General features: G+C 43.8%; 1 protein-coding gene across 1 annotated transcript in view; it reads right to left on the bottom strand.

Moving 5' to 3' along the window:
* Positions 1 to 706: 706 nt before the first annotated feature.
* The window catches only part of cers1 (ceramide synthase 1), a 53,038-nt gene continuing 41,514 nt past the window's right edge, over positions 707 to 12,230 (bottom strand). Inside the window, exons 4-7 of the mRNA XM_072244303.1 lie at positions 11,239 to 11,400; positions 8,456 to 8,603; positions 6,514 to 6,653; positions 707 to 4,752 (exon numbers count right to left, since the gene is read on the bottom strand). Of these exons, the coding sequence (XP_072100404.1) occupies positions 4,710 to 4,752; positions 6,514 to 6,653; positions 8,456 to 8,603; positions 11,239 to 11,400 (493 nt within the window). The 3' untranslated portion in view covers positions 707 to 4,709. The remainder of the gene's footprint in view (positions 4,753 to 6,513; positions 6,654 to 8,455; positions 8,604 to 11,238; positions 11,401 to 12,230) is intronic.

Below are 12,230 nucleotides of genomic sequence, written 5' to 3'. Positions count from 1 at the left end.
GCCTTCTGAAAATCCAAATATACCACATCCACTGGTTCTCCCCTATCCACTCTACTAGTTACATCCTCAAAAAATTCTATGAGATTCGTCAGACATGATTTTCCTTTCACAAATCCATGCTGACTTTGTCCGATCATTTCACCACTTTCCAAATGTGCTGTTATCACATCCTTGATAACTGACTCCAGCAGTTTCCCCACCACCGACGTTAGGCTAACCAGTCTATAATTCCCCGGTTTCTCTCTCCCTCCTTCAACAAGTCACTGCTTTTTGAACACAAACACACACAAGACGCTATTTAAAAAACTGTTTGCTCTCAGCATAGTGTGGTGTTTAAGGGCCACAACATGCATGTGACTTACGCTTGTTAGGGACTGTTCAGCAGTAGTCTCCTGTCCCAGTTAAGTGGTATAATGTCCCAAAAATGAATGGAATCTTGGCTATTTTCTTGATTAGTTTTTGTTCTTTAAGAATTGTCCCATCTAAGCAGCAGCCCCAATTAACCAATGACCCAATTAACCAGAATCCACCTTATTTCTATCTGGCTCAATGCATCCTCCCAGAATTAATCTTCTGGCTTCCATTATCCAATTATTAATAATTATTACAAGTGATTTATATTTAATTTCCTATAAAGCTACCCAGCAGGGGTTGCGCATTAGCACGAATTTACAAAGAGGCACCACAAATGGTAATGTTTACTCTTTTTATTTTTTTTTAAAACAAATTATTTATGTCCTAATAGCACACAGTTGCAAGTGGTCTACTGTGGATCAGGAAGACATGCAGAAACAGGCAACACAATTGGCACACAAGTGGAAAAAAAGGGTCACATCATCGCGGTTAAAGATTTATGCCCATTCTTGGTGACACGGTGGCAGGGAGAATAACTGGAGGGACATACAAAACAGGAAAGACCATCAACTGGACTGCTGCCTCAGAGCAAACATGGTCACCTTCTGAGGATTACTGTAAATATATCCAGTGCATGCATGTCTCCTCATTATTGCCCATATTTTGAATGCTCTTGAAGGATCTCCTAATGGGTCTTCTCGTCTAGTGGTCCACAGCTTTAAACCTCGCTTGTTAGCTCGGATGAATTTATCTCAGGTAGATGTTTGGGTGGTGCAATCAATGTCAAGACATTTTGGTGATTGAGGTGAGGAGAAAGTCAAAAATTCTTGATCACTACAGAGTCACTTTCAGAATAAGTCATCATCATTTAGGTTGGAAATGTAAATGAATTTTCTCCCAAAGGGTTATGGTTCTTTGGAATTCTCCACCCCAGAGACATAGACACAGTCAATGAGTTTATTCGAGGAGGATTCAGATAGATTATTGGACATTACCAGAATTGACTGTAATAGCGATCAGGCAGAAAGTAGAGCTGACGGCATTATCAGATGAATAACGGGGCAGGCGCAATGAGCCAAATGACTCCTTCAGCTCCTACTTCTCACGTCTTTTTCAGAAAACCATTCTGTTGACTTTTAGTGGTTTCTTGACGCCCCTGTTTGCATGAGACTTTCCTCCAATTTCCTTCCTGTTTGGTAAACCAGGGGGCAAAGAAGCTGAATTTTTCTCTTGTGATACAAATGCTTAGACATGTGGACTAAGATTAGCTGGTTATAAATGGGCCAGGGACTGTGTGCTTCAGATGGCTGTGGGTACTCTCTGTAGTGCATTCCCCCAGTAATCCAGTGAGCTACCGGGACTTCTTCAATAGTGATGAGAGGGATGATTCTCTTGTTTCACCGATTGGTCAGGGGAGTGTCTGACTGACTGGCTGCCTAGCTCCCTCTATAGCTGTATTAAAATATATTTGTTTCTTGCCTCTCAAAGATCCCTGTATAGTGCTAATAACTTCTCTAAAGGTGGCAGAGTAGCATAATGGCTAATGTGATGTTATTGCAGTGCCAGTGACCTGGGTTCAATTCCCATTGCTGTCTGTCAGAAGTTTGTATGTTCTCCCTTTGATTGCATGGGTTTCCTCTGGGTGCTCCTGTTTCCTCCCACCTTCCAAAGATGTACAAGTTAGTTGGTTAATCGGTTGCGTGAGTATAATTGGATGGTGCGGGCCGAAAGAGCCTTTTACCATCCTGTATCTCTAAATTAACAAAAAGGTAAATCCATCTTCCCAGTGGAACCAAGGCTTGACTTGGACTCAGGAGTCCAAGAATAATGGAATTTCCATTCCACCTTCTTCAGCAGCTTGCAGTTCCATGGTTCCCAATCACTCTGCAGTCCCAGCCCTTCCAATCATCCACCTTGATTGGTCTTCCTGAGTACAGGCTTCTTAAAGGTTAGTTAACACTGAAGACATCAAAATTGAGCCTGATCCCATTTATCAATAGTATCCATGCACAAACAACACTTAGCAATAGGATCTGTGGCCTTGGATATTTCTCTGATTAAGTTAGCAGCATAGACAGAAATGATAGATGCTGATTTCCATCATATAGTAGGGAAATCTGGGATTGTTTTCCTCAAAAAAAGTGACAGGTCCATTGTAAATTCCAGACTGGCAGATTTTTGTTAGGTTATGGAAACACAGTAAAGGGATGGGAGTCGAGATGTCAACAGGCATTTCAGGCGTGATTTAACTGATTGGCAGAACAAGCTAGAGGGGCTGAATGGCCTCATCCTATTCCTATGTTCTCAGTGGTCACCTGGATCAAGTTCAGCTTGTGCTTTGAGAAGAAGTAACTTCATTCAGTACCATCAACAAGATGGGAGGGGTGTAAATGGGGAGGGGGGAGGAACTGGAACATGGAAATTAATGATACCTCATGACAGTACGCAATATTAATGATGATAAAAAGTGACATTGTCTGGCCTGAAGGTTCTCAGCCCAAAACGTTGACTGGACTTTTCTGCCTGGCCTGCTGAGTTCCTCCCACATTTTGTGTGTGTTGCTTGGATTTCCAGCATCTGCCGATTTTCTCGTTAATGTCTGGACCTAACTGGAATTTTACATCATGGGTGTGAAATCATCAAAAACTATTTTAATCTTCTCCTTCACAGGTGTTCTCCTATACTGTGGTGTCTCTGTCCACCCCACTTCGAACCTGCCGTGTTTACTTGGTGACGGTTGAGAAGAAATTCTCAACCAGTTTCCCCCTTCCTTTAACTCAGGGATGCCGTGGCTAAACTGAGCTCTCTTCCCATTTCTTATGGGGAGGGCGAAGGGTCATCCACAGGCAAAGTCCCCACTTGAGGGTGGGGGGCCGTGCCAGATATGGAGATCTCTCCAAGATCAAGTGAGAGGCTGGGAGGAAGAGTTTCATCTTGGTGACGTACATTGTGAGAGAATTCACCTTATTATTGACAGAATGCCTACAAGCTCTATGGAGCTTTGCAATGTAATACTGGAGGTTTGTGACATGGATGTTCGCGATAAGGGGGAGAAAGGAGTGAAGCTCCTGCCAAGACTTCTAAATCTGACTGTGATAGCAGCCCTTCACTCAGGTGCATAGGTAAGGAAGAGGGGGAGGGCCACTGCCAAGGTATCACTAGGAGTGCTTGACAAATGAAGGGTGGTAACAGATAGAGACCATTCAGCCCCATATGATAAACACAAGCGATTCTGCTGGAAATCCAGAGCAACACACACAAAATGTTGGAGGAACTCAGTAGGTCAGGCAGCATTGATGGAGGGGAATAAATGGCTGATGTTTCAGGCTGAGAACCCTTTGTTCGGACTGGAAAGGAAGGGGAAGAAGCCAGGATAAGAAGGTAGGGCGAGGGGCAGGAGTACAAGCTGGAAGGTGACAGGTGAAGTCAGGTGAGGTGGAGGGCAGGGGAATGAAGTGAGAAGCTGGGAGCTGATAGGTGGAAAAGGTAAAGTGGTGAAGAAGAAGGAATCTGATAGGAGAGGAGAGTGGACCATGGGAGAAAGGGAAGGAGGAGCGGCACCAGAGGGAGGTGATAGTGAGGTGAGAAGAAGGGGTAAGGGGGAGTTGGGATGAGGAATGGAAAATAGAGAAAATGGGGGAGAAATTACTGTGTATTAGAAAAATCAATGTTCATACTGCCAGGTTAGAGGCTATGCAGGCGGACATGAGGTGCCACTCCTCCAGCCTGAGAACATCCTCATTGTGACAGTTGAGGAGGCCATGGACCAACATGTCAGAATGGGAACTGGGAATGAAATTAAAATGGTTGGCCACTGGGAGATCCTGCCTGTTGTAGGTGGAACAGGTGCTCAACAAACTAGTCTCCCAGTCTACGTCAGGTCTCACCAGTGTAGAGGAGGCCACACTGGGAACACCAGATCCAGTTGAGGTGAAGTGTCACCTCATATGGAAGGACTATTTGGGGCCCAATAATGTCACTGGGACTTCGCAAGGATGCCTTAAGTACAAAGCCAGAGAGCAAAGAGCCAGACTGAGGGAATTCTTGGGGGGGGGGGGAGGTGGAATCAGATACAGCATAGACTTTAGCAAATAAAGAAACAGTTCACAATATTTAAAGAAAAATTAAGACATAGGAGAGCATTACTTTTCCAAACAGGCTTCGGGTAACCAGAGATTAAAACAGATGCTGCCTCAGCAGAATCCTTCCCACCCGCATCCCATCCCCCAACTTTCGATCTCAATCAAGGAAGTCACAGACAAATTGGGATCAGCCCTTCATTCTGAACAAATCCGGATTCAGAAGTCCTTGTAAACACGGCGATGGCTATCATGTCCAGTAATCCCTGCGCTGCATTATAACCATTTATCCTTGATGATCCCGTTTCTCTGGTGCCATCTGCAGAGGAAATAAACCAGGAGCCGATCAGTTTCAAAGAGACACTCAAAAAAATCTTCGAAGAAGTGTGGAGTCGGGAGTGGATTACAGAGAACAGCATCCGTAAAAAGAATGTTTTCAGAAATAAATTTAGGTTTACAGAAATGCCTTAAGTATCTCATAGAGAACAAATACAACATAAATAACTACAAGCAGAAATAACCCATATTATTATACTTAAAAAGAACTTAAGAAATAGGAACAGGAGTTAATTCCATCATTCAGTCAATCATGAATTTGACCCCCCATCTTCCTCTCTGTTTCCCACAACCTCTGATAACTTTACAGTCTGACAATAAGGTTTTATCCTGAGTTTACTCAGTCTACAATGATTTCTGGGGTATTTAGTTCCAATGATTCGCAGAACTCTCTGGGAAGAAATTCTTCCTCAATTCATTCATTTATTTATTTATTGAGATTAGATTATGAGGATACGCAGTCCTCTTTTATTGTCATTTAGTAATGCATGCATTAAGAAATGATACAATATTCCTCTGGCGTGATATCACAGAAACACAGGACAGACCAAGACTGAAAAACTAACAAAAACCACATAATTATAACATATAGTTACAACAGTGCAAACAATACCATAACTTGATGAAGAACAGGCCATGGGCACAGTAAAAAAAAGTTCGAAGTCTCTCGAAAGTCCCACATATCACGCAGACGGGAGAAGGAAGAAAACTCTCCCTGCCATGCCCGCCCACAGTCCGACTCTGAGTCGTCCGAAAGCTTTGAGCTCCGACCAGCCCTCCGACACCGAGCACCGAGCACCATCTCTGCCGAGCGCTTCGACCTCAGCCTCGGTCACCAGCAGCAGGCAAAGCTAAGGATTTTGGAGCCTTCCCTCCAGAGATTCTCGATCGCACAGTAGCAGCGGCAGCGAACCAGTCATTTCAGAAATTTCTCCAGATATTCCTCTGCTTCAAACGTCTGCCTTCATCAAATCAGAATTGTGCACGGCATCCTACTTACAAATACGATATCATTTCACTGGAGAGCTGCGCGCGCTGCATCGTGCTGCCATCTTCTCCTCCCGCCGATACAGCTTGGAATAGGCCCTTCTGGCCCTTTGAGCTACGCCGCCCAGAAATACCTCCAGTTTAATCCTAGCCTAATCACGAGACAGTTTACAATGACCAATTAACCTACTATCTGGTATGAATTTGGACTGTGGAAGGGAACTGGAGCACCTGGAGGAAACCCACGTGGTCCCAGGGAGAACGTACAAACTCCTTAGAGGCAGCAGTGGGAATTGAACCCATGTCGCTGGTGCTACAAAGCTTTCCGCTAACCACTACAATACTGTGCTGCCCCATTTCTAAAGCATCACTGTGTGCTGTGGTTCCAGGTTCTTCCCCTCCCCACCCCCCCCCCAGGGGTAACGTCCTCTCAGCTTTTCCACTATAAAGACCACCTTAGAGAAATATGTTTTCCTTGCCCACAGAATGTCAGTTTTTAATCAAAGGATAGCCCCACGGCCTAAGTGGGGAGAACCAAGCCGAGCAGTCTATCTTTTTGCAGATCATTATTACTGAACTAACCACTCCCTCTATTTCTCAGTCTCTTCCTTTTCCCACTAGAGGCCATGACCTCATCTTCCACTACATCTGTCAAAGGTCTAATCAGAGTTCATACAGTTTTAGCCCAATGCTAAACATTAGGCTCCATGATTATATATTTTCCTTCATTCTCACAGCTCCACCCCACAAGTCTTACCCATCTTTGCAGGACTTTTTCAGGCGGCCATATTCCTTGTGCACAACCGGTTTGCGTCTGTCGTCTACGTCGTACTCTCGGACATCATTTACCTCCGAAACCTGGCCAGTCAGGACCTTCACCACAAGCAGCATGATGTACTGGAAAAAGGGTAAACCACAGGGCAGGGGTCAAGGTGACTGACCTTCTGCGTTACAACTCTCAGCGTCATCATTTTTCATCTGTGTTTTATTTCTCCATCCCCTCAGGAGTCGTCCCCTCCAACGAGGCCCTTCTAGCCCAATATGCCCACCCTGCCCAATTACACTCACATAACCAATTAACCTACTAACCCGTACGTCTTTGGAATGTTGAGGCAACAGGAGCAGCCAGAGGTCACGGGGAGAATGTGCAAATGTCAGACCAGGTCGCTGGCTGTAACAGTGTTATGCTATTGTGCCACACTAACTGGCGTAGATCTCTATCAGTGTGTTGCAGTGGGAACACTCTGACCTCCTGCAGCTTTGAATTTATCATTTTGCAAGCTGCTCTGAGAAACCAGTGCTCTCCCGGTGCTCGTTTTTCTTGCAGGACGGTGAATATGAAGGTTGTATATGGTATACATACTTGTATAATAAATTTACCTGGAAGTTTGAGGCAGGACAGTTTGCAGACAATGTGCAGGCAACACAGGGAAGAAAGGTGTTTTAAGAAAGGTCTTTGAAGAGCATGGGTTCCCTTTTCACAGCAGGGGAGTGGAGCTAGATGCAGATGTAATCAAAGGATACAAGGGCACACTCACCAACTACAGGGCAATTGCTTTACTAGCTTCAAAGCATCATCAGAAGTTAGCTTGCAGTTTCTATTGACTTTTAACATCTGTATTGTGAATGGCGATTAGTCTTGCAAATAAGGATTTTGAACATACAACATACACAAAAAATGCTGGTGGAACGCAGCAGACCAGGCAGCATCTATAGGAAGAGGTACAGTTGACGTTTCGGGCCGATAGATGCCTGGCCTGCTGCGTTGAGCAGCATTTTTTGTGTGCTGCTTGAATTTCCAGCATCTGCAGATTTCTTTGTGTCTGCGTTTTGAACATATGTAAGGTTACCAATTGGTGGATTCTGTATAAAAGTGCATTTTGCTATTCAGACTGCAGAACGGTGTGTTGACAGAGGCCATGCTGTCCTCCTTGTGCACAGGTAAATAAAGTGAGATTGAAGAACAGTTGTGAGCTTTCAGAGTCCAGTTTATCAGCAACAACACTGGTTACAAGGAGGTCACTTTCATCACTCACATCCCATGCTTTTTATTCTACCCCTTGCAGAGTGGTGGTGCCCTCTGGCTTGAGTGGAAGCAGCTTCTGATCACTGGGAGGATTAATGACTGACATAGGTAGACTTTCAATGGCTTTGTGGAGCAGTAGTCTTGGTTGGGAAACTGATCTTCAATTGCTCGGTCATAACTTTTCCATGTGGTTAACTTCAGCTCAAAATCATCACCCCATTAACACCACATCCCCACCATTTGACCTCCTCATCAGTGAAGATGAAGAAAACAGCATAGAAGCAATTAAGGAGAAGCTACCTTGACGCTGTTGGAGTTTGTTATCAAAGCTCTGTGATTTATGGATTGGACTGTGGACTGGAGTTCAAACTAAACATAGGTCAAATTGGTCTCTTTCAGTTTCATCTTTTTTTTACATTCTGTGTTTTCACCTGTTCTTTTTTTTAATGATTGATATGATTTGTAATTTTTTTTGTGTGTGAGGGAGGGGGTTGCCACTTCCCATGTGGAGCGATCTCCATCCCACCCCATCACACCCCACCCCACACACCCCAATCAGCTAAATATGAATCCTGCCCATCCCACTCTGAGTCTACAACACAGAGAAAAAGAGAGCGGGAGGAGAGACTGAAAGATACCGGGCATGGAGAGTCCCCTTGTCAGAATTACTCACCAGAAACCAATAGATATTCATCAGAGTGAGGGCAAACAGCAAAATGTTGAAGAAAAAGTAGAAAGGGATATTGGGGACAGACTGAAGGCTGGAGTAACAGGTGGCGTACAGCACTTTGAGGGGGAACCAGTAAAGTCGGAACCAAAACCTATGAGAAAAAGAGAGAGAAGGTTGCAGAGAAGGGATTTTACTATAAGTATCTAGCCACCTCACTATCCCAAGACATGATGTCCAATTCTCGATCTGAAAATACCACTGTAATGCAAAACAGGTTTGCACTATGGAGGGCATTAAGGAGATTGTCCATTGACAGTTCTGCAGCTAATAAATGTGACGTAGCAAAGTGTATATATGTGTGTTTGGTGGGAGAGGGGGAGACGAGGGAGGGGAAGAACCAGTCTGTGTCCAACAAGGTTCCCAGAAAAAACATTACAATGACCAATCTGAGTGGTGATGACAGTTTAGTGAAAAGTATTGGCCATTTCAGAATGCTCCTTTGATCTTTCCGAGCAGTACAAATTAATCTTTCCTATCCACCTGAGAGAGAGTCATTGTTTCATGGTTCCTTTACAAGGCCAATTTTACAGTACCTATTCCCAAAGCTTGACCTATTTAATGATATGAAAAGTGCAACATCTTTTTCTTCCCTACGGGGAAGTCAGGTGAACTAGCAACAATTGTCATTGAAGGGTCTGCAAGGGTGATCAGCTTCAAGTTCCTGAGCATCAACATCTCAGAGGGCTGATCCTGGGCCAGCACGTAGATGCAATCATGAAGAAAGCACGCCAGAGTCTCTTTTTTTTTTTAGTTTGAGAAGATTCAGGAAAGAATCTGACAAACTTCCACAGATATTCAGTGGGAAGCATCTTGACTGGTCGCACCACAGCTTGGTATGGGAACTCCAATGTGTAGAAATGACGAGGCTGCAGAAAGTGGTCCCAGCCTAGTCCATCATGGATATAGGTCTCCTCATCTTCAAGCACATCTACAAGTGTTGATGTCTCAGGAAGGCAAGGCAACATCGTCAACGATGTCCACCATCCAGGCCACGTCAGGAACAGTTGTTATCTTACAACAGTCAGGCTCCTGCACCAGTGTGGATAACTTCATTCACCACTACTCTGGACTGATTCAATGATCTACAGACTCACTTTGAAGGACTCTTTACAACACATCTTCTCTGTATTACTTTTCTTACATTTGAACTGTTTGCCTTCTTTTGCACATTGGTTGTTTGCCATCCTTTATCTATATATAGCTTTTCATAAATTCCATTTCTTTTTCTGGAAATGCATGCAAGAAAATGAATCTCAAGGTAGCATATGGTAACATATATGTACCTTTGATAATAAATTACTTTGAACTCTGATGTCCTTTTCTCGAGATGCCATCAGGCAGAAGGTACCTGAAGCCCCACACCTCAAGGTCAACAACAGCTTCTTTCTCGTTGCCTTCAGATACTTCAAATGACCTGAAGAACCCTAACTCTACCTCAAGTTATACCTCCCTCAACTTACACTAATATTACTATGTATTTTTGTTTATTGTATCATGTACATTTTGAATAATTTGTTAAATTACCTAGACTTGTGCTTGTCATGTTTGTATGTACTGTGCTGCTGCAAATAGCTAGTCTTCACAGCATTTAAACCCTGTGTATGTACGCCCATGACAATAAACTCCAACTAGCAATACTCATCCTTACAAATGCTGTATTTCTCTGTGGAACACTTGCGAATGCACAGATGATGTGGAAGCTTTATAGCAGGTGGTGAGATTTACCAGGATGCTGCCTGGACGAGAGGGCACGTCTTATGAAGATAGGTTGAGTGAGCTAAGGCTTTTCTCTTTGGAGCATAGGAGAATAAGATAGAGGTATACAACATGTTAAGAGGCATGGATTGAATGGACAGCCAGAGACTTTTTTCCGGGGTGAAAATGGCATGTATGAGGGGACATGATTTTAAGGTTATTGTTGTTCCTTTCCGCACCGTGTGGCGCATTGGGGGGGGGGGGGCAACCTTGCCGTTTCTTCAGCATTTGTCTGTTTTTTACGAGGCCGAGTCGCTAGCTTGACGCTCGACCCAGCACGGATGGAAAGCGTGCAAGGGGTCAGCTGGATTCGAACAATTCGCCTCGAAGTCCAGTGCAGATGTCACTACACTGAATATCTGTGATCTTAAGGTGACTGAAGGAGAGTACGGGTGGATGTCAGAGGTACTGTAAGTTCTTTACACAGAGTGGTGAGTGCATGAAATACCCTGCCGGGGTGGTGGTAGAGAAAGAAACATTAGGGAGCATTTGAGAAACTCTTAGATAGGCACATGGGTGATAGAAAAATGTAGGGCTATGTCAAGGAAAGGGTTAGATTGATCCTAAATGTCAGCACAACATTGTGGGCCGAATGGCTGTACTGTGCTGTAATGTTCTACCAGTTGGTTTACTTTCTTTATATTTCAGACCCATCAATATAAAATCCAACATTCCTTTATTCCTTCCATCACTCGGCCCTAGCGTCATGAACACTGCTACAGAGTGCCTAGCGATGTCTGGTGACCTTCAATATGTACACCGATTTGCTCACACCTCTCAATCACTGACTTGTACGCATGGAACATCCGTTATGCAGTCCATTACCATTTCTTCACAAAAGCACTAAACAGTGGTGGGAGACTCGAACCGAAGCTTTGTTCGAGGGATGAGGGAACATAAGATAGGCAGCTCCCAACTACAGCTAGACTGGCACCCACTAATTAAATCTTCACACAGGAGCAGCCACTTACCAGCTCACAGCAAAGGTGCAGCATCCAATATTGGAAGCCACATCATTTAGTCGGTGGTAGACCCCAGCTCTGTTTTTCAAGTAAACATTGAGTTTTGTGAATTCAAGTAAAATGTCATTGATGTCATGCAGGAAAAGGACCAGGATTCCAATGTTGTGGTACCTGCAGAGAAACAAAGGTCACTAGATCAGCTAAAGCCTGTTTGATAACAAGGGGGATTAGTCCCAATGCCATCACAGTTCTTTCAATATACAGTATCACAGAGGCATACAGGTACAGCAGAGAAACAGGCCCTTCAGCCCAATGGATCCTTACACACCATGTCCATTTACACTAATCCTGCATTAATCGCCTTGCTTTATTCTCACCTCTGCTCTTTCGATTCTTTCTTTCTTTATAATCTTTTTATTGAATTAGTACACAAAAGGTAAATCATATAGGCACTGATACACAGTTGCAATATAACTTTACAAGAGATATTAATACACAAAAAAAAGTTAGTACAAACAGTGCAGTTTAGATATAAAATAACCAGGTAATATAATAGTATACTAATTTTCAAATATGTCAATAAGGAAAACCCCCCCCCTCAAAAAAAACCCACCGTGCAACTAAACTAAAAAGCAAAGCAAAGCAGTGGGCTAACTAGGTATCAAGTAGAGTTAAACAACTTAAAACTCTTTCGATTCTATCACTCACCTCCACACTAGGGTCAGTTAACCTATAATCCTGTATGTCTTTGGAATGTGGGAGGAAACTCCTCAATACTCGGAGGAAACTCAATACTCGGAGGAAGTCCACGCAGTCGCAGGGAGAATGTGCAAACTCCACACACAGCACCAGAGGTCAAGAATGAACCTGGGTCTCTCATACTCTGAGACAATGGGACTACCAGCTGTGCAATATTGCTGCCCCTAACCAAACACCATGTTACTCAGCAATATTGGTATTTCGTTTACACAACAGCTGTGATTCCCTATCTTCCTTACCAA

This window comes from Mobula birostris, chromosome 26, assembly GCF_030028105.1.
Source record: "Mobula birostris isolate sMobBir1 chromosome 26, sMobBir1.hap1, whole genome shotgun sequence".
Classification (NCBI taxonomy): Eukaryota; Metazoa; Chordata; class Chondrichthyes; order Myliobatiformes; family Myliobatidae; genus Mobula; species Mobula birostris.
The sequence above is the reverse complement of the archived record's forward strand: the minus strand, read 5'-3'. Positions and strand labels throughout refer to the sequence as shown.